General features: G+C 43.3%; 1 protein-coding gene across 1 annotated transcript in view; it reads left to right on the plus strand.

The window, feature by feature from the left end:
• Window positions 1–17412, plus strand: part of RNF130 (ring finger protein 130) — a gene marked incomplete at its 5' end in the record, with an annotated part of 76347 nt that extends 58935 nt beyond the window's left edge. Inside the window, 6 exons of the mRNA XM_046667758.1 lie at window positions 1083–1154; window positions 3291–3373; window positions 10895–10991; window positions 13142–13346; window positions 16815–16908; window positions 17265–17412. Of these exons, the coding sequence (XP_046523714.1) occupies window positions 1083–1154; window positions 3291–3373; window positions 10895–10991; window positions 13142–13346; window positions 16815–16908; window positions 17265–17361 (648 nt within the window). The remainder of the gene's footprint in view (window positions 1–1082; window positions 1155–3290; window positions 3374–10894; window positions 10992–13141; window positions 13347–16814; window positions 16909–17264) is intronic.
• Between the last annotated feature and the right edge of the window lie 5690 nt (window positions 17413–23102).

The following is a 23102-nucleotide window of genomic DNA, read 5'->3' on the forward strand; positions in this document are numbered from 1 at the left end:
TTTTTATCCTGAGGATAGCCCCCACAATTTCCTTCAGCCTCAGCACCTCCTCTGCTCACAGTTCAGGATCTGGTTATGTGTAGGGTGACCATCTGTCCCAGTGCCTGTTTGCACCTGTTTTCCCAGGGTAATTGTTAATAGGGCTCTCTGACTCTCAGAGCATTGTATTTGAACAATAAAATATATACTCAGCCTAGGTATATCAAACTATAATTTCTTTCACATCCCTGTGCATCCTACCTATTTGTCTTTACTTGACTATTCTTTTGTCCAGAAAGGATGCCTATGCTTTCCTTATCTAACTCCTTCCTACTCAGTTGTCCAAGTCTTAGCTCAGGCATCGTTTCCTCAGAGCCTTCCCTGATGTTCCTCCTCTGCCTGAGCCCCGCTGCCTGCGTTAGGTGGCCTCCTTTGTGCTGCCACATCACTTGGGCATGCTCTGCTCTACAATGTCCTATTAAAATGTGTTTACTAGTCTGTTCCCCAATTCAGTTGGCTTTTCAAGATGAAGGGTACACTGTCTTTTTGTCTTTGGGTCCTTGGTGTCTAGCAATGCTAGCAATAGCTGGTAAAATGTTGGTTAAATCCAGCCTTAGAGATTCCCTGACTTGACCCTCTCAGATAAATGAGCATAACTCACCTCTGGAAGGTCAGTGCACCTTCCTAGATCAAAGAGCATTATCATAGCAGATGGTGGTAGGATAAACAATTTCAAGGGGCTTTGAAGTGTCCTTTTACTAAGACAGAGTTATACATCTAATAGTGTCTGACATATACAAGAAGTAGATTTTGATAATGCTGTAATACTTCAAATGTTTATTAACTACAAAATGCAGTAGTAGTTATAACACCTGGCTTTTTCACTGTGTGCACCTTTTAATTATTCAACCAGAATCTGAATCTATGGGAAAACTGCCAGTTTTTCTAATTTTTTAATAGCTTTTTTAGAATCCTCCCATATGATATGACATGGAGAATGATGTAAGACAATAGGGACTTTATACATATAATTATTTTAAAATAAAGAACATCATCCAGAGATCTTGCACTTGTATGTCTGTTTTTCTTTGCAATTTTTACAGCGTCGTCTTGGAGATGCAGCCAAGAAAGCCATCAGCAAATTGACAACCAGAACAGTAAAAAAGGGCGATAAGGTACAGTAATGAAATAACTTCTAACACTATAAAAATAAAAAGTAAGGGGCCAGCCCAGTGGTGTAGTGATAAAGGTCACTTGGTGGCCTGGGGTTCACAGGTTCAGATCCCAGACATAGAGTTACACATTACTCATCAAGCCATGCAGTGGTGGCATCCCATGTACGAAAAATAGAGGAAGATTAGCATAGATGTTAGCTTGGGGACAGTCTTCCTCAAGCAAAAAGAGGAAGATTGGCGGCAGATGTTAGCTCAGGACCAATCTTCCTCATCAAAAAACATAGTAAAATAAAAAGTAGTTTTGCTTTTGAGTTGGTGGGAGAGAATATGCACTAATCATCCGTGTCTCCTTTGTTAGAGTATTATTTTTCTCTAAGTGTACTATATAATGCTGCATTTTAAACCAGTGTCTCTTTGAAATCTTATTCTTAGTGTGCCTGTCATTTGGAGGCCTTCCATACAGTTCTCTAACTTTCCTGGACTTTAAAGGCTCTTGCCATTATTTGCTTCACCGGGCTGCTTATAGTTACGCTGGCTGTGCTGTTCAACAGCGTTCTGCTAAAACCTAGCATACTTTTAAAGGGAAGAACTCTAATGGGGCAGTTGATGCACTAAGTAGACAGGAATATGCATTCTCTTCCTATGCTTCCTGAGACTTTGCCACATCTCCTTTGTGTTTTTATTCCTTCACCAATTAAATGGAGAACTGGAGACCCACATTTCAAGGGAGTGTCAGTCAACAAGGTGCTTTCTGTGCTGAGCAGTTTGAAAGAAGGGCACAGTGAGTCAGGATTGGACCTGGTGGCTAGGGGGCGCAGAACCAGAGGCAGTGACAGGCTACGGCTGAGCCCGCCCACCACCATTCCCCAGTAGGCTCTCAAGTTACGGCAGAGCCCTGCTTCTGCTCTGTAAGACAGAACAGCAGCTTAAAGTTACACCTCCATTTGATACATCCAAGGTTATCCAAAGTGAAAATACTGCATCTCTGAAGGCGTAAAAGCAAAACTGTCTTCTACCCCACGCCCAACTGTAATATTTTAAAAAAAGAATCTGCAAGGATAATTTCGATGATTTTCTGTCCTCCTAAGTTTTACCACTTTCTCGACTTTACTCGTTTTTATTCCCACTGCCTTAACACCACCACAGCTAGTTTTCTTTGACACTGCTCCGGAAAGTGGAGACATTTTCAGTGAACTTGACTGTACACTAAGGAAAGAAGAAAGTAGACACTCTGGCAGAGAATGTAAGCGGTACTGCAACCAGAGGGAAGTGGTCGCTGTGTCAGTGCTTTCTTGGCCTGGTGGGCTTTCAGTTGTCACGTTGATTTGAAATTCCCTGGAGCTGGTCTGACCTACCCCAGGCTAGCACAAAACCCTTTCCTTGTTAAAACCAACACCTTCTTAGTTTGTACCTCTTGCACCTGCCAAGAGTTGTTCCACTGAGTTTCAGTCTAAGTGACAATGGCACAGCAAAGAGTCTCACCTTTCCTGGCTTAGGTTCCTGGTAGTGCTCTGTTTCATGACAGTTCAGGGGAACCGCCTCCTCAGTCCAGAGGAGGAAGGAAATCACTTACTCTGAGTGATACTTGATAAGGACCCAGTACTGAGCTGAGCCAATGGCTGTTCTCTACCCCAAATCTGTGACCAGATGCGCAGCTCCCATCCTTGGGGCAGGTCTCCAGATAGCAGTCTTTTGGGGGCTCATCATCTCTGCTGCCTGTACTTAGCCATGTGGTCAGATGAGCCTCCTAATGAGTACCCAAACTGTGGAGGGGTGTGCACTGTGACCCATTAGACCCGAGTAGTGATGCAGCAGTGGTGGGGAGAGGGTATCAGAGTGGTCCAAGGTGATAGCTGATTTGAATCTTGATAAAAATTAGAATTCTGACTTCTAAGAAGTTTCACAAACAGAATTAGTATTACTTGTCACAACACAGTTTAAAAACAAAATAGATTGGCTTAGATGTAATTTTTATAGTTAAGCCCATGGAAACATTAAGTTTTTTTTAACCTTTCACTTTATAGTCACTTGTTTACCATAGTTGCCACAGGAAAATTCTTAGCTAGGTTGTATCTCCTCCATTTATGTACTTTTAACCTTAGCGTATGGCTTTTGTCCCTGTGCTTTTCATTTCAGGAAACAGACCCAGACTTTGATCATTGCGCAGTCTGCATAGAGAGCTATAAGCAGAATGACGTTGTCCGGATTCTCCCCTGCAAGTATGTCAGCTTCCTTCGTTAAAAAAGAATGATGCTAACGTAGTTTGTATGTCTCCCTTTCAGAGTGGGTCGCTCCCTTGCTTTTGAGAACTACTCGGTGGTTTTCTGGCAGGCAGAGGCCCAGCTGCACAGTGTACATAGCAGGAGTTGCAGTTCACAGTGAGCCGTGCTCCCTCAGCAAGAACTGATTGCACAAGCCTTTCTCTATATGAGAAACACAGGGCACAAACTCTGGACACATCCACAGCCTAAGGTCATTAATGTGAAAAGTTTTTAATGCTCTGACTTCTGTGGGTTTCAGAACTATCTGCTGTTCCTCTCCTTCTTAAATCAGAGTACATCACTAGGCCATCCAGTAAAGCCTCATCAGTGTTCGCTTGGCTCTGGGGACCAGAACTCTAGGGACTTGGAGTAAGTCTTTTTGTGAACCTGGGTTATATACAGTCGGGAGGACTGATGTGTGCTGCATGCCTGCTCCTCGTCGGGGACTCTGCTCTGTGCAGTTTACGTTTCTCTCTCCTGTAAGAGGGTTAGTGTTTTTCTCCCCATTGTGCAGTGAAGACTAGTGAAACCAATAGTAGCTGCTGGAGTCACACAATTCAGAAATGGCAGAGCCGATATGAAGGTCTGCCTTTAATGTTGGTACTTCTTACATGAGGCCACATACCTCCTTCCCAAAGGAGGGTGTTCTCCTGAACTTGATGCCCTGAAAAGAGCACATTTGCTTCATAAGTCTGTTGATTTTTCCCATGGTGCTGTCCCAAGCTGGGGATGTGAAACAGTAAGATACACAGTTCTGAGTGCTAACTGGAAAAATATGAAACCACCTATTGAGAAGCCTGAAATCAAAGATTTTTTCCTCTTCCTTCTCCCCTCTCCTTTAAAACACATCCACACAGCATCAGCCTTCCGATAATGCAGAGCGTGTGCATGAATAAAATAATTAGTAAGTGTCTCCATGAGGCTACCGGTATTACTTTACTTATTCACAAAGTAATCTATTTTGAGCCTAGAAAGTTCTGGTTTTTTAAAAAAATAGTAGAAGTTAAGAGTAATTCTATATACTGAAACAGAAAACCAAGATTCTAGAAGTCAAGTCATTCTAGTTTACATATAAAGGAAAATCTATAAAACTCAATATAAGCTCTTCTATGGAAAATTAAATTATGTAATAACCAGTTTTTCTTCAGCTGTAGTCACTTACAGTCTAAAACATGAGGCTAAAGGAAATATATATACCAATTAGGAAAAGGATCAGTAGGATGTTTTATAAAGCATCATCAGCTCTTACCTGATTTTAGAAAATGTTTTCATCTGCACAGATTTCTTTTGACACCGGAATGACCAGGAGGAAGCCCAGTCTCCCCAAATTCGCTGTCTTCCCATTTCAGTGCAGGGCCTCCCAGAACTGTCTGGGACCTAAGAACAAAGGCCTCCAAACAATTCCTGGTTATTCCTAAATCAAAGTGTCTTCCCAGGGAGCGTCGGCAGGAAATAGATTATTGTGGGAAGTTTCCTCCCCATCCTCTCTGTCCCCTAAGCATTGGCTTTTCCACAGTTTCATTTTGAGTTCTCCTTTTTTTCTGAATTTGGTCCAGTGCTTTCCAAATCTGACTACCTCGGGGCCAGTGGAGAGCTTTCAGAAACACATCCCAAGTGGAGCCGGGCATGTTTATTTTTAATAAGTATCTGCGTGCTTCTGATGCTGCAAGGCCACACCCTCCATTGAGGTCCCAAACTTTGGTTGATCTTAGCCATTTCTATAGCTGTACCTACCACCAGAAGAGTGGTCTCAACCTTTGTGTTTGTGGTCTGCGTTTGAATATCATAATTTTGGTAAACTTAACAGCATTTCTTTGCACCCGTGGTTAAGGCACTGCTCATGCCTGCCCTGCCTGTGTATCAGACTTCCCCTTTTGCTTTGGAGTGGTTTGATGTTTCTTACTCTTAACATCTGGAGTCTCAGTAAGCTGTAGCTTTCTCTAAACTATATTGCATAGCCTGCTCAGCAAAACTGAAGTGGTAGCAACAGCATGATTCTCAGGTGTAGGGAGAAATTAACCTTCACATTGAGCAATGCTCTGTGGGACCTGAGTTGCCAACTTTTGACCCAGAGCAGGGTTTTTCAGCCTTAGCATTGTTGACATTTGGGACCAGACAGTTCTTTGGGGAGGGGGCTATCCTGTGCGTTGCAGGATATTTAGCAGAATCCTGGCTCCAAGCAGTAGATGCCAATAGGTCCCCACACACAGCTGTGACAAGCACAAATGCCTCCAGTTGAGGACCACTGACCTAGAGGATAGCTTCACACAAATATTCATCTTTACTCCAAATCTTCTCCAACACTCTTATTTCCAATGAGTTCTTATCAAGTACCTTCAGATTAACTGTTGCCTTGTGCTGCTGCTGACTTTGTTCCCTCTGCCTGGGATACCTTGCCCTTGCTCTTTGTCTGCTGTCTTTGAAACCAAGCCAAGGTGTGCCTCTGCTGTCTTCCTTTAGCTCATTGCCTGGCAGTTCTGCCAGCTGCTTGCCACCCGTGGGCTCTGGTGGACCCAGCTGTGCCTGGGGCACTGCACAGAGCCCTTCTCTTTGTCTGGTCAGCTCTCTCTGTTCCTCACAGCAGCACTTCTGGGCATATTTGTTCTCCTTAAATACCTTAACTCATCTCTTTCTTCCTCACTCTCAGCAGATAACTTCACCATCAGCTTCACAGAGAAAGTAACGGCTGTTAGACAATTGAAGTTCTCTTAGCTTCCTGACCCAAAGCCTCCAGACTCACTCTTACAGCCTTCCCTCCTGTCAGGACAGAGGAGGAGGCCTCCTTTATTCTGTGCTCTTCCCACCTGGACCTCTGCATGCCAGTCCTTCCCTTCCTCCAGGACTTTGCTCTGTTGACTATCTGCTCCCTCCAGTTTTTGTTCTTTCTGTCTTACTTACAGCATTTTATCACTTTCAAGCATTTCCAATTCCAGTTTTCATAACTCTCAAACCCATCTCCAGTACTACCCTCCAGCTTCCCGCTTCACAGCCAGATTTTTTTTTTTTCAAGTTTCCCCAGAGAACAGGGAAAGCAAGACGATCGTTTTTTGTTTGTTTGTTTGTTTGTTTGTTTATTGAGTTATTGATAGGTTACAATCTTGTGAAATTTCAATTGTACATTAATGTTTGTCAGTCATGTTGTAGGTGCACCACTTCACCCTTTGTGCCCACCCCCCACCCCACCTTTCCCCTGGTATCCACTAAACTGTTCTTGGTCCATAGTTTTAAATTCCTCATATGAGTGGAGTCATACACAGATTATCTTTCTCTCGCTGCACAGCCAGACTTTTAAAAGCATCCACAGTCACTGTCCGTCTTCACCTCAGGAAGGGAAGAAGAAGAGCCCAGGTGGCTCGTGTCTGTCTTTCCCTCATTTGAACAGGCCTCTCTGGAGACTGAACTGAGACTTTCTGTCTGGAGAGGGCAAGCCTCTCATGGAGTGCTGGCTTTTTGCTGCATGACCTTTACTCCTCATCTTCTGTCACGTTAATTTACAGTGCACAGATGACAGTTGGCATTGCCTTGGGACCTCCTGCTTGTGTCAGTTGATTACAGTTGATCATCTTTTGGATGTTAGCCAACACATCTTAGAAACTAAAAAACTGTCACCTTATTTAGACCTCTTTTATTTAAAGGTCAGCCACAGAAATTTTTTTTTTTTAAAGATTGGCCCTGAGCTAACATCTGTTGCCAATCTTATATTTTTTTTCTTCTTCTCCCCGAAGCCCCCCACTACATAGTTATATATTCTAGTTGTAGGTCCTTCCGGCTCTGCTGTGTGGGATGCCACCTCAGCATGGCTTGATGAACAGTGCTAGGTCTGCGCTCAGGATCTGAACTGGTGAACCCTGGGCTACCAAAGCCGAGTGCACAAACCTAACCACTCAGCCACGGGCCCAGCCCCCAGAATGTTTTAGTGGTTAAAAACTTTGCAGAAATAGAGTGCAGCAGCTTGGATGAACGTATGTCTAAGATGCCACTGTGGGGCTCAGTGGGTCAGTCATCAGGCTGTGGGTGAGGCATTTCTGTGAGGCCCTCGCTTCCGAGGGAGGGCCTGTTTAAACAGCACCTGCTGTCAGTCCCACCCAGGGAGAGAGAGTGCTTGTCTCTGACCTTTAATAATCCTGGGTCCTTTTATATTTGCCAGGTTCTTTCATGGCACCAAGAGGCTGCAGAGCTGTGAAAACAACTCCTTCAGTCTAGGCATCTCACCCCACCCCGAGCCATTGTTCTGGTCATTCTCTAGTTTATGGCGTGGGTGGGAAGTAGGAAGGAGAGAGGGTACTGTATTTCGTTGTTATTGGTTTATTCCTTTTATGTTCTATACGTTTTGCATTCTGCATCCCAAAGTATTTCTTACAGGAATAAAGGGCTTTTTTGGTGAAGCTCTGATATACTTGTCCTTTTCACATTTCTCTGTTCCTCAACACATCACCTGCCTTCTGTCCCGGTATACCACTGAGCCCTACATATGCTGGGCCCTTTTCTGCTTTGTGTGTACTTTTATGATTTGAGTCTTTTAGAACAGCAGGAAGGGGCTTTTCAAGGTCTGGCTGGCCCCCGGTGCCGCCCTCTGAGGTGTCTGGGTCCTTGTGGTTTACCTGTAGGCTAGTAGCAGGCTCTCTGGTGCTGGGCTGCTCGGGTGTTCCGACCATTTATTGGGATATTGTGGGAAACGTGAACGTTACTTTGCCGGGTGTGTGTTAAATGATAACTGTTCATTCGCATGGCCTTGGTGCTTTTCTGAGTATTCCACGTACGGTTTCTCACTCACTGCTCCACACAGCGCATGAAGTAGATTACACAGAGCCTTCCCTGCTCCTCCCCACCCTACAGCTTTCCGGGAGACAGCGAGGAGTCAGGAGGGCAGTTTACCGAGGCTCAGACCGTGCAGTAGCAGGACTTTGCCTAGGAGGAAGGGAAGGGCTACATCATGCTTGTTGAAACAGCTGAGGAAATAGAAGCAAGAGAGTCACGAGAGTGGTGATGAAAGAAAGAAGCAACAAGTGCAGGGCAGCTCCTCACCACAACCCCAGCAGCAACCTGAGGAGGGCGGTGGGCTGGTGCCACAAGGGCCCCTGGGTCAAGAGAAAAGAGGCTCGGTTTTGTTTTCACAAGAGAAGGATGTGCTGTGGGAATTAGACTGCTGGTCTCCAGGTAGGGTACAGAAGCTGGACTGTTGGGGAATCTGGAAAGATGGCCTCGTCAGAGTGGGGAGTGTGGGAAGGAGGGCAGTTAGCTGACTGGCGTGGAGTCTGGGGTAAGAAAGCAATGAATGGGGTGGACGGATGAGTCAAAAGGAAAAGTTTTTTTAAAGAAAGAAATATTTCTTTCGGATTTTGAGTCAGCCAAGGAAGGGAGGCATTCTCACTTTGTCCCTGAGGACCAGTTAGTCTTTGTTGTCCCTCTTTACAGTTCCCACAGCAGAGGGCCAAACACATTCTTTCAGATCAACGAATCTGCAAGGAAGCAATTAAGAACCCCAACATAAGAAAAACCCATTTATAACTAAAGTTAAAGGAATAGATAAGCAGAGAACACACAACTCATGCAGCTTTAAAAATTGAATATGGGATTATACCATTTTGTTCTTTCTGAATCAACAGTAATAGAAAAGAAAGTCAGGACAGTAAGAAGAGGGGGAAGCAAGAACACTGGTGAGAGTGGGAGGGCCAGAGCCAAAGCACTGTCCCGTAGGTCTGCTGCTGGCTTAAACCACGGCCTCCACAAACAGCTGGTGAGAGTCAGCTGTCGCCCCCATCCCCACCCCGACCACCACCAAAGCAGCCCCTTCAGAGATCACAAAACCTTCTCTCTTCTTTCACTTGGCCGAAGTCCGTTGTCCACCCTACATAGAACTAGAGCATTTTCCCAGTCACCTACTCCCACCCAACACTGACCTAACCCTCAGGGGTCCATAGGCCTCCCGAAAACATATGCCAGATATTAGGCAGAGGTGCCCTCGTAAGGAGGAGGATCTGTCATCTCTGTCAGACCCTAAAGGGATGTATATCGCCAGAAAGGATTAAAATCCTTGTTCTAGTCTTTGTTAGCTGGCTGTAGTCTGACAGCTGTGCTCTGAGAATGCCTCTTCAGTAGCGTCCTGTAGTAGAGGCCTTCGTCTCCTTACTGGAGCACTCTCGTGTGAGGATATGAGGACCAAGAAGCAGATGTGACAGTGCCTTTGGTGCACTAAATGAATTCAGTCTCGCCAATGGGTCGATGACTTTGATCCCTTAAGTAAAAACCTTCAGGTTTATATAAAAGCCTTCAGGGATAATGAGGTTCTGGTTTATGCATTATCTGCAAGTTTCAGACTAGATTGTTAATTTAGTCTTCGAGATCTTTATTCTTACCTCAAAGAAATTGGTACAAGGCCACCAAGTGGTGAAAGGTGAGTGGGTATGTTTTGTTCAGGTTGAAGCTGTAAGCACGAATTTTTCTTCCAAATCTCAATTAAAACTGAGTTTTCTAGACCTCTTTTTTATATCAAAACTGCATTTTTAGCCAGCTATATATAAATTATAAATTAACAATGAAAGCTTTAAAGGCATACCACGGTTCAATTTGGTATCTTTCTCAAAGTTTCTTTGATCTTATCCCATGATTCCGATTCTGGTTCCTCCAAAGGTGCTGGGAATGTCTATCCCTCTTTGGTAGGACTTTGGGGCTTCCACGTGGCTTACTTTCAGCTTCTCAGAGCTCCTCTGGGGCTGCTTGAGCTTGAGAAATTATTTCTGCAGCTCCCTCAAAGTCTTTTCTCCCTTCCAAAGGGCACAAGTCTCTTATAAGAATACAAGTCCCTCCATGACTGACTTGTTTCTAGTCCCACCAAGGTGACTTTCTACTCTCCTGAATGAGAGAAAATCAGCACCCATGCTCTCTCTCACCGTAACATTTTAGCTGAAAACTGCTGGCTGAGCAATGTCTGCTTCCCAAGCCCAGGTCACCCCTAAAAATAGCCGCGACTACCCCTAACTTGACAAACATTTAACATAGGTTACTTAGAAGTCTTTTAAAAGGTTTAAACAATGTTTTAAATGACATTTAAACAGAGTTCCATGAAACTGATTAATAGTTATACAGAGAGCTCTTTTCATTTAACCCTTGTTTAATATCTTTTTGAAATTCCATTTTTCTACTTCAGCTGTTATGGAAAACATAACTGATTTATAAGATACGATTCATTATCTTCATTCTTAATAAATTCTCTCAAATCTTTTTTGGAATTTGGTGGAATAAAAAGACCAAACAACCAAACACTGCTTCTCGGTTCTCATTATACAGTGCTGTCGCTGTAAGATCGGGTTCAGTTCTCTGCTAACTGCCTTTACGACATCCCCAGTATTTGCCTCTTGGGACTTTTGAACATGTCCTAAAAGGAGGGGAAATGGACTAACTAAAAATGTCATTTCCTTGGTTTTGGCCTAACAGTTTTTCAGTATATAATTTGTGATACAATTCTCCATTTTTTTATAGGCATGTTTTCCACAAATCCTGCGTGGATCCCTGGCTTAGTGAACACTGTACCTGCCCTATGTGCAAACTTAATATTTTGAAGGCCCTGGGAATTGTGGTATGTTTCCTATTTTGTTACTACTTTCGTGTAGTGTCATCTCTAAGTGTAACCTGTTAAACATAGTCCAAGGAGACGGTTAAGTCTCACGAGAAAGCGCTGGCTTCCTTTGCCATGTAGCCTGTTAGTCTAGCAGCGCCTCTCTTCTGGGACACTTAAAAAGCCCAGCCCCTCTCAGGGAACTCCTGGAGGAGGACAGAGAGAGCTGTGCTTGTCCTCTTGAAAGCTGCTTCTCCTAGGTGCTGGGTGTGTGGGGAAGAACTGAGGCGGGGAGAAGAATGTGATCTTCCTTTATTCCAGTATCTTTTTTAAAAAAAAATAAAGGGATAAAATATAAACTTGGCTCTGGTCCAATAGTAAATTTTTTTTGCATTCAGCACAATGTAAAGCTGTCATCACTCATGTTCCTTGCTCTTGAATTTGGCTTTGCTCTCCTGGGCGTTGGTCAGTTGCAGGCAGTGGAGGTGGGCAGTGCCAGCCCTGTGCCCACCTTTCATAGCCTGGCAGGGCTTGAGTCAGGTGCTGTGTAGAGCTTCGGCTCTTTCGGGAAAGCCCATGCTGACTGACTGAGGACCTTGGAGACTTCTTATAGTTTCTTCCTCGAGAGAGGTATATATCCAGGATTATTGCTTTTTAGAGGAAAATAAAATACTTTCTGGTCTCAAAAAAAGTGAAAATAATCTCCTTATGGAGCAGAAAGGTTAGTTTGACCCAACAGATAAATTCTGCATTTTAGCTTTGCAACCCAAAGAAGATCTAAATAGTCCTATTTGAAATATGCTGTCAGATGACAGTTTAGGTGCAGTCCAGTTGGGCAGTAACCACCCATTTATCCTCCATCTCCAGGGATCACATCAGTGACATCATAGTTTAACACAGGTTTCTCCACCTCAACACCACTGACACTTTGGACGGGATAATTCCTTCTGGTGGGGTTGTCCTCTGCATCGCAGGCTGTCTAGCAGCATCCCTGGCCTCTACTACTAAATGCCAGTAGCATGTCACCCTGGTCACACAATCACTAACGTCTCCATACATTGCCAAATGTCCCCTGGGAGGCAAAGTCACCCCAGTTGGGGAGTTTAACTTAGAACATCTGCCATAATGCCTGGCACGTAGTAGACTCTTTGGAAAATATTAACTTAGCCTCTTTTGTTGCCTCTAGCCTTCTTGGTTGTTGTTTGTTTTTTTGTTTATTTTGTTTGATTGTTTTTAATGAAAATCCTTCTAAAATATATTATAACCTATCATGGTTCCTTAAATATAGTTAGCATAATAAACCTCCTCTAACAGATGTCATTGTAAGCATCAGGTCTTGCACTGTCCTGTATTTTTTCACTGGCCTGTAGAGTGACCTAGAACAGACTCTTGCCCAGGCAGCCATTGTCTGGGTTTGGTGGGCCCTCACTTCTCTGCTGGCTTCTCTCAGCCAGCCTTCCCAGCTCTGCTTCTAATGTGCTGTCTGCTGTCAGCTAAGAGAGCCAAAGGTTGCTAGGGAAACCACATATCCGTATTGTTACATCAGAATACTGTCATAGCCACTTTCTAGTTGTTAAGCTTTGTTCCCAAGGCAGCTCTAATCCTCTCCCTTCATGAGTAGATGCTTAGGTTTTGAAACAGCTAGTTTTTACAGTTCAAAAGTCTTTTCAACACTGATCTGCTCTTGGTTGTGTGCTCTACTTGTGTTTAAAGGTAGAAGATATTTCAAAACTCACTACCAGATAAATGGGGCATTAACAGAGAAGTTAATAGGATGAAAGAGTATTTTATCTTAGCTTCTGTCACTCAATGTTAACGTAAGAGCCAAAGTGATACACTTTGCTGTTTGCCAGCCCTCCACTAATGTTAATAAATCTCTCTGCCTGTGAGCCATGTCCACAGAAGGTTGTCATTTCTGTATAAAGATGAAGTATCCAGTTTTCTCACTTCTGCAATGGAGTTTGGTTTTCCTTTGTGCCATTTTTTGGAGGATATCATCTCTTTCTTTTAAAGAAAAACTTGGGTGAGAATGAAAAGGGTATGTGGGGAGAGAAATGAGAGGAATTCACATGGAAAAACTTAAAAGTCTTCAACAGGGTGTCAAACATTTAGAATTTTATAGAAAGATTTGTTATTCTTACAAGTACTTTTAATCTGGAACTGTTTTGCAGCCAAATTTGCCATGTACTGATAACGTGGCGTTTGACATGGAAAGGCTCACCAGAACCCAAGCAGTTAACCGAAGATCAGCCCTAGGTGACCTCACCAGCGACAACTCCCTTGGCCTGGAACCACTTCGAACTTCGGGGATCTCGCCTCTTCCTCAGGATGGGGAGCTCACTCCCAGGACAGGGGAGATCAACATTGCAGTAACAAGTAAGTGGGCCCGTGCCCAGGCACAGGCGGATCTCCTGCTCATGTTTGGTGTATGGTGACTGCTCCAGAGGAGATGTGAGGCAGTCACCAGGACACGACTTAGTCTGTAACTGAGAAAGCAATGGATACCTTTGTTAACACAGATATTTGAAATGATGAAACTTTCTTTACAATAAGGAGCTTGTGTATTTGTGTGTAACTATAACAGGAATAGGTGCCGTTTGGCGGTGGTCGTTCAGAGGTTTTTCCTAGTAGCTGTTTATATACCTGTTTTGAAATGGTTGCACTGCACACAGGCGTGTTGAGATGTGACTCAGGGCCTCGGCAGTGTCTCGACTGTGTTGTATAACTGAGCACGGTGCTCTCTAGTTCCCAGGCTGCAGCCCACCTAGAAAAAACGAATCCAGCATTTGAACCCAGAAATTCACCATTTTAGGAACAGTTGAGATGCCCTGTTGCTGCTCACCTTATTTTGCACTTTTTATGTAATTTGGTATATTGGCATTTACCTCTTTGGTATCATTGTGCACTAGGTGGGAGAAAAGCCAAAGAGTAATCTGCCTTAAAAAATGCTCTGGGGGCTGGCCCTGGTGGCCTAGTGGTTAAGTTCGGCACACTCCGCTTCAGCAGCCCAGGTTTGGTTCCTGGGTACAGACCTTCACTGCTCTGTTAGCAGTCATGCTGTGCTGGCGGCCCACATACTAAAAAATAGAGGAAGATCAGCATGGATGTTAGGTGAGGAAGAATCTTCCTCAGCCAAAAAAAAAAATGCTCTGGGCTAGTTATGAATGTCGCGGTTGTTGAACTGTTGATGAGAAGAGAAGCAGCGCTCCGAGTGTCTGATTGCCATGCCGAAGAGCCGGGTGAGTGGGCTGGCAGGCGTGTGTGTGGGCCCTGTTGACGTTCACCCCGTAACAAGCCAGCTGTTTTCTTCAATTCCATTCTTTATGTGTTATTTTTTCATCTAACAACCTTCACCCCGTCTTCCTGTCACCACTCTGGTGCTGCCTTTTCCAGTACACGCTGTTGCTTGCCTGTAGCTTTGAACGCAGGGCCTCATGGGACTCTGCCTAATTCTGGGAGTCAGTGAAAGGGGGACGCTGTCACAGAAGGTATTTCCCTTCACACAGCAAGACTCATGTGGTCTGTTCAGTTGAAGTCTCCATGTGTTCACCCAACCAAAAATTATTACTAGAGAATGATTTCCCAGGTTTTAGTCTGCCATTTGTCCAAATTCAAGGAGGCTTCATTCAGTTATAAAATAAAAGGCTATTCTTTGATATAGTTTGACTCTTTTCTTAATTTCCCAGTGATTTGTTTTAACAAGAGTTCATGTTTTCCTGCTTTGACATTTAGGTTTTATGGTCTAGATTTTTACAGTTGGTCTAGTAGTAATAAAGGAGACCAAGGTTGTTTGTGTATTACTGAGTGTCCTTCATTGATCGACATTCATTGAGCACCTACGACCCCATTATATTTTATATAGAAATGTTCTTTCAAAATCTTACGTTTTGATGATAAAAAATACTACTTCGTATATCAAATTGCTCACCTTTAGCAGAATTTACATGTTAATAAATGAAATTCATGTGGTTAAATTAGTCCAAAGCTCCCTCTACTTTTCCCTCAAAGCTCTGTAGTGCCATGGCAACTGCAGTGCCTTCAGCCAGCATCCAGTGAGTGCCAGGCACTGTGCTAATACACACAGGGGAGACAGAGGCCGCCAGACTCCAGCTGCAGTGCCTTCAGCAGCATCCAGTGAGTGCCAGGCACTGTGCTAATGCACACGGGGGAGACAGAGGCTGCCAGACTCCGGCTGCAGTGGATTGCTGTTAAAATACCCCTGGGCCCATTGGGTGTTTACTTAACGGTGTTTACTTCTTTTTGGTTACTGGTGTTTATAACTGAAATGCCATGAATATAGTATGGTATGTTCAAAATTCAGAAACAGGGACATAATTGAAGTTCTAAAAGTTAGTCTGCTTATCATATATAAAAGTCTCAAAGAAAAAAAAAAAGAAAGAATGCTGTATTAAGCTTCTTGATATTGATGACCAGTCATCTCTTAATTTTTTTAAATACCAATATACATTTTTCCTAACCTAAATTCCTTGTGGGTAAAAGTGATGGGTTTTGTATGGGTTCTTGAATCTTCATTTTGACTTAAATAAAAACGTTATAAACTCACACTACTGATGAGGAATTTATGATCTAAGAAGGAGTGTCTGCACTGTTAGCCAAAAAGAGAGAGTTTGCTGAGCATTTTAATGATAGAAACCAAGGTGGGCGGAGAAACGCTCATAGAACAATTCGGAATCCTGAAGAACAGTTCTTAAGCTTTTGAAGATCTCTACCTTTACAATCCAATGAAAGAATAATGACCTTTTTCTAGAAAAATTCCTTGGCACACACAGTTTTGCATAGTTGTAAGATTAATGGAAACCAGATTGAGAAACACCCATGTTATACACAGGTTTTGCACATAAATATTTGGCATTCCAAGTGTACATTTTTTCTCTCTGCCTTATTACAGATATATAGGGAATTTTAATGTGTGACATGTTGTTAAACCAGCCCTACTTAGTGTATACTCTAGGAAATATTTTGTATTTAAGACTTTTTAGGAAATCAGATTGATTCTCAGGGTATTTTTGAGGTTCTCAGTAAACATTTTTAGAATGTTACCTTGAGAATACAGACTTTGAAAAGTTATGGGAGAATGTTAATGGACCTCCTGGACCTAGAGAGAGACTAGATAAAAGCCCTTAGCATTCTGTGTACCAGAGCTTGTGACCCACCTACCCTTCCTGCTGGTGCTTGACAAAGCCAGAACAGCCAGTGCTGCTTCCCAGCGGTGGGGTTGTGGAGGGTGGTCCTTTCCAGAAGACACCAATAAGATGTCTTTTTAAAGTACAAACTATAAGTAAGCCCAAGCATGAGAGAAGAGAACGTGTACGTCAACGCCATGGAAGGCCAGCCCGTGGACGGGGTGGAATACCCACAAGACCTTTGGGAACCACTACTCCATATTTCTAAGCCTTTCTCTAAGAATGAGCGACACAACCATGCGGAAGTGACAAAATGAAGAAGGCAAGGGTATAAGCCTGGGTAGTCTACTTTACTGTCACGTAAATTAATAATTAAAAAACCTACGTCCATGTGCAATTTTATCTACATATTTTACTACACACTTTTTAGTGGCCACACTCCTCACAAACCTTAGGACCTTAACTGGAAGAAACGTTTGGGCCGTGCTTTCCTTTCTCCCTTGCAGCTTTCACCACTACTTCCACTAACCTTCTCCAGTTAGTAGCTCTGTGGCAAACCTCCTCCTGCTTCACTTCCTTGGGCCAGTCTTGGCCTACACCTCTGCTGACGTCTGCTTCGTGGCATTTGAGGGAAATGTTGACATCGATTTGACTTAAGCCTTCTCCCCAGAGTGATTTCCTCCCTTTCCTTTGTCAACAGAAGAGTGGTTTATTATTGCCAGTTTTGGCCTCCTCAGTGCTCTCACGCTCTGCTACATGATCATCAGAGCCACAGCTAGCTTGAATGCTAATGAGTAAGTAACAAATTGTTTTTTGGATTGCATGTGCCAGATGATCCCAAGAAAATATGTAGAGTAATTTTTGTAAAGATGGTGAGAATTGGCTTCCACCAGTTTCATGCTGATCCTGATGGGATCATAGCTAGCAAAATAATTTATTTCACCAACATGTATTTTTAATCAGTAACACAGATTGGGAGTTCACCTTGTTCAGCAACAATAGGTCAGTTGAGAAAAGATCTAGGGGCTTTCATTAGCCAAAAGCCTAGGGGGAATCATCAATGTCATACAAATGCCAAGGGAAGCAGTACAGTCGTAGGATGTGAAGAATGTCCGTGTCCTGATCATTGACAGGAGTCCCTCTTCACTAGGTGCTCATCACACTTTACCTGGAGTCTTACACACTTAGCTTGTGGTGGAACCTGGCACCCAGGCCTGTGGTCACAGAACAGTGACTTGGATGTTTAGCCTGCAAGAAAGAAGCAATCAGGAAGACCTGCTGTTTCCAAATATTAGGAAGACCGTTGAGGGGGAGAGAAAATAAGTGTAAACTGTATTTCCGTGGGGCAAAGTGAGGTGAAAGGGGAGGACTCAGAGGAACAACATCCGTCAGTGAGGCTGCTCCCCAGGGAGGGGTCTGTTGTGGGAGTGAGAGTGGGAGTGCCCAGGACTAGTAAGACAGGCAGAAGCCAGATGTCACCTGGCAGGGCTGCTGTAGGTAGGAGGTTTTTCAGAGGATGGAAAATTGGGCCAGATGACTGGTAAGGTTCATTTTAATCCCGTGATTTCCCAAGAGTAGCTTTCCACAGGGTAAGGTATAGAAAAGGCTTTTTAAAGGTTTTATTTGTTGTAGTTTAAATTTTGGGCATTTACCGTAGGATATTATTCACTCATTTCTTTTACCAGTATTCATGAAAACTAATTTGAGGTGAAAGCAATCCTGGGACACTACCCAATTTTGAACCTAAATTGTTACAGGTAGAGAATTCATGTGCTCTCCATATTCACTTATGTCCTGGCGTTTTAATTGATTAATGATAACCAATCAAACTCATGTGATTGGTATCATTGAATGCCCATCGTCCAGCTGTGGAGATAGTGGGCAAGTAACCGCCACTTGCAATGACATGGTTTTATTCCCTCTCACCTGATCTCTTGGCTAGATATTTATTTATAATGTGCCCTTTGGCATCCCTGACCTGTCACCTATTGGGAAGATGTCGTGGTCACTTGGTGTTCTTCAGCCTTCAGATAGGTAGTGTCGGCCTCCCCCACCAGGTCAACAGCTAGCTGCTTCCGTTGGGCCCAGCTGACACATTTTCACTTCAGCCCAGCACAGCATTAACTGCTCAGATTCTAGAGACAGACATACCAGATGTGACTCCCCACTCCTCCAGTTTTTGCTTGTGAGACTAGGCAGTTTTACTGAGCCGATGCTCATTTTAGTCACCCCCAACATGGATAATGATAGGAGTGCATCTTAGGGGTGTTATGAGAATTAGCACATAAAGTGCTTAGCACGGTGCCTGGTACATAGTAAGTGCTCAATAAATGTCAGCCCAGCAAATCCACTGAGATTCCTTCAAAGTCCTGTGAATAAGATGGCCGTGTGCCTTCATCATTTGGCAAATGAATGTAATTTTCTTCCATGAAATAGAAAACAGAATCATAGGAGCTCTGTGAGTACCTACGATTCAAACCTCAGTTCAGAGGGAAATATTTATTTCACCTGTGATCACCTCTTTTGCTTACTCCCATCCTGACCCATTAGACTAGAGGACAATGTAAGCCCGCTTCTTAAAATCTTCACAAATGAGCTAAAGCCAATCACAGCGAGTAGTGGCGCTCAGGGCACTTTCAGAGACTCATTAAGTAATTTAGTGGTCACCTTGCTGCCTGCCACTCACAGTCTGCCAGATGCTCAGTTCGTGCAGCAGATATTTTAGAGAATGCTCAGTAGACATGTTACATGTCAGTAATCAAAGTAATATTTCAGTTCCATAAATGCCTGCGTCACTTAGATCTAAGTCAGAGATCTGAGATCCGTGTCTTAGTCCAACCCTTCTCCCACTGGCTTTCATGGAGGGTTGATACTGCAGTTGTTCATTTGATATTATTTCTGTGCCTTCAGTCAAAACCGCTCTTCAGAGCCAACAATTTTCATGATCCCATTTAGAAAGAGACAAAGTGTGTGTGTGTGTGTGTATGTACACATTTATGTATAAATAAAAGGGTGGTCACCAAAATATTAATGGTGCTTATTTTTAATTTAGTAGAATTTCGACTGATGTTTTTCCCTCCTATTGTGCTTTTATGTGTTGATTTTTTTTTAATAACATGAATTACTTAACTTTTTTAAAGGCTGTTTTAATTGTAGGGAATAAAAGATAATAATCAACTCTTACTCAATGTCTCTTTCCCAGAAACATTGATGAAAACTTCTTATATGATTTTAATTCCAGAGAAAAGCTTATTTTAGCAAAAAATTTAATTATTATTAATGAATTCTTTGAAATTTATCTTATTTCCCTTTTTTCCTTTACCAAAAACTTAGAGCCAAAAGGAGATCGCCTTTTGAATTTAATTGCTCTGTTTTAATTTTCTGGGTAACCTCATCCGTTTGTAAGATAGTCCTCTACATAAATAGATTCCATGTTTTCACGTTAGTTATTTGTTTAGAAATTAATAGTAAACTTCACGTCTACGCCCATTGCTACTGTTATAGTTTACTTTTCTAACAGTTACACTGAACTTGTGTACTGTGATTTCAGCAAGACCTTGAACCAGTGTAGTCGCTGGTGAAACCCTGTGGACAAGATGAAGCAGTACAGGCCAGAATTAAGAGCAGGCATGTGGAACCCCGGGGGCCAGCCTCCCCCTCAGGGTGTGGCTCGCTGCCCCGCTAAGGGTGAAAGCGCCCCCTCCGCCCTCACCATGCTCTGCACCTTTATCCAGGGCTTGATGCTATTGGCTTCACTCAGAAGTCCATGGATCTGGAGTCACTTCCCTTGTGTTGTGATGAAATACTGTTTAGGTATTCAACCCTGACTAATTGTGCTTTAAATTTTTTTAACACTGAGAACAAATCTAATGAATTTTGAGACTTTGCAAATATAAACAGGGTAGTAGTCAAAGAAGCAAATAAACGCAAGGTAAATATATTCATATATATTAGCTTCTCATACCTCTGTTAGTACCTAAAGCAAAGTTATTAAACTTCAATTCCCAGAGGAGGTTTCCTGCTCTACTTCATTATTCAAATAAACTTTGTTAAATCCCAACATTTACCAGCTTATATTTGCATCAGTCTGTTTCTATCTTAACATAAGAAAAGTAAATATTTTCACTGTTGTTTTTCTTTGAGGAACAAGTTATAAGATGCGTGGGTGATGTAGGAGAGAGGTTGGGTTGATGGGAGGTTCAGCTGGGTGTCCTCTACAACCCTTTCTCAGTTCCTAAATTCTGAGTCATAGAAATCATGTCCTAAGATTTGCAGACAAGAGTAGCCCAGATGTTCAAGATTCAGAATAGTCCCAGCAGGAGGAAATGAATCTGATGTGGTTAACGTGACAAAATAACTGGAACAAATGTGAAATCCTAGAGCATAACCCAAGACTAAGAAGCCCTGGAGCTGCAGCCGGTCAGAGGCTTCGGTTGTCCCCCCCAGTGCTCCCCATGAGCTGTCCTCTAAAGCGTAGTGGGAGAAATTTATAGACTAGGTCAAAGGAATCCGTGTGTCTATTTTACTCTCTACTCACTGTTTCTGAATTGTTCTGCTGAGACTCTTGAAGAGCAACATTGACATATCTCAGTATGAAAGGGTCTGAAAACTTAATCATTTGATATCTTGGGGATGCTTAGCCTTAGGAAAGAGAAGACTGAGTGCTGTGAGAGGTGTCTCCAGGTATTTGAAGGACTCCCAAAGATGAGGATGGCTACTGTTTATTGAGTGTCTACCAAGAACAAGTACTGGGCTGTGTTTACTACCCACATTGCCCCCGTTTAATACTCGTAGTAGTGCCATGGTGACTAACCAGTGCACACAGAAGGTGATACTTACTGTGTAGTTCTGGAGACATCTGCAAGGACATAGATTTCCACTTGAGGTCAGAAAGAACTTTCTGCCAGCCAGAGTTGTCCACCCTTGACACAGGATGTCTTGAAAGCTAGTGAGCTTGCCAGGACCTGCTTATTGAGACAGAAGCTACAAGGCCGGAGCTGTTCAGAGGGAGACCCTGCATCAGGTGGAAGTCTAAGACGCCTTCCAGTTCTGAGTCCCTCTTAAGTTGTCTGTCCTAAATGGTCCCTTCCTAGGCGAGATCAGAGCCTGAGGAGAGGGATTGGGTTCTCTGCTGGCTGCCTCTTTGAAAACCTTAAGTATCAAAAGCAATGTTTTTAAAGCTTTTTTTTTTTTTTTACCATCTCCCATTGTAAGAAATACATTTTAGCGGCCAGACCCGTGGCCGAGTGGTTAAGTTCATGCGCTCTGCTTAGGCGGCCCAGGGTTTCACCACTTTAGATCCTGGGCATGGACATGGCACCGCTCATCAGGCCATGCTGAGGCAGTGTCCCACATGCCACAACCAGAAGGACCTACAGCTGAAATATACAACTATGTGCTGAGGGGATTTGGGGAGAAAAAGCAGGAAAAAAAAAAGAAGATTGGCAACAGTTGTTAGGTCAGGTGCCAATCTTTAAGAAAGAAAGAAAAGGAAAATACATTTTACATTGTGACCCAGTGCTCCCACATGTATAACTGAAACAGAAGTTTCCCATTTTCCTTACTTCGTGCAATATTCTCTGATCTATTCTTCTCTATACTTGGCTGTTGTTAATGCTAGTCAAGAAATCCTACATTGATTTTACAATCCATTAATAGGTTGCAACCCAAGGTTTGAGAAACACTGATCTAAAGAATTTTGAATTTTTAGTTGTCTAATATCTTTTGCTCACACTAACACCCATTTCGGATTGTTTGTTATTTTCCTGAGACAGCCTTTCTGGTAGCTGTGCCAGCAAAGATGTGAACTTGCTCCCAGTTTGATAATAAATCCTATTCTTCCTCTTAGTATTTACTTCTCCTTTTATCCACTCTCAGCTGACAGACATACACAAGGAGTGACCTGAGGCTGAGAGGGGCCTACTGGCCCCTGAGAAATGCCGTGGGAAGAAGGGCGTGGGATCCACGCCCAATATTTCCGGTTCCAGCTCTTCCCTTGACACTGCCTGTCTTTGACTACTCTGCAGAGCCTTGAAGGGCTCCGAATAACATGGCTGAGGACAGGAAATTGGGGTTTCTAAAGATGTGATGAGAGAAAGAGGGTTAGAGGTTGCAAGGACCTTTGATTGGACTTCTGTGCTGTCCGTGAGTGGTTATTTTTTTATTTTTTAGAAGTATTTCTAATATTTTGGCTTCATTAGTTGTTGATAATTTCATAGAAAGGCAGCAAAATAACTTTAAATATCTTAATTTGCCCATTAATATATTGTAAATATATATATTAGATAAAGAAATTATATCTAATATCCAGTTTTCTGAGTAAAACAAAGTGTTATCTTAAATATGAACTACAATAAAGTATAGAGCTTTATGTGAATGCCATCACTTAGGCATCATCTTGCCAGCGCTCCCCGGGCGCCAGACCCTGCCCTGAAGGAGCGCTGGGGAGAAAGGGGCTACACCACTCAGTGCTCTGCACTTAACGGCGCTGGTGGAGGTGGGGAGAGCAAGGAGGGCAGTGCCTGGGGACCGAGCACAGTATGAAGCAGCACAGCCCCTCAGTGTCACAGACACAGGGGAACTGCCACTTTTGCCCTGGGGGAGTTGAAAAAGGCTTCCTGGAGGGAGTGACTTAGAAACCAGGCCATGCATAACTAGGGCACAGAGTGAGGAAAAAGCAGAGCAGGTTCAAGGAGTTGTGTGGTTTGATGTGTCTTCTGTAGGTGGTGGTGGCGAGAGGCTACTGCAGAGTTTGGACTTATAAACAGTGGATAATGTCTGAGGTTTTTCAGGAAGATAGCTTAAGGGAAAATAGAGTTGCAGGAGGAAGTCAAGGTGATGGGGAGGAGATGAAATCAAATGATGCTGGAGAGGTGTATGATCACCACAGAGGGTTTGAAATCTGGATCTGGAACTCAGCAGAGAGAGAAGAGAGCAGAACTGAAGACATGATTTAGAAACCAGGAAATTGAACCAGACTGTACAAGGG

This window comes from Equus quagga, chromosome 7, assembly GCF_021613505.1.
Source record: "Equus quagga isolate Etosha38 chromosome 7, UCLA_HA_Equagga_1.0, whole genome shotgun sequence".
NCBI lineage: Eukaryota > Metazoa > Chordata > Mammalia > Perissodactyla > Equidae > Equus > Equus quagga.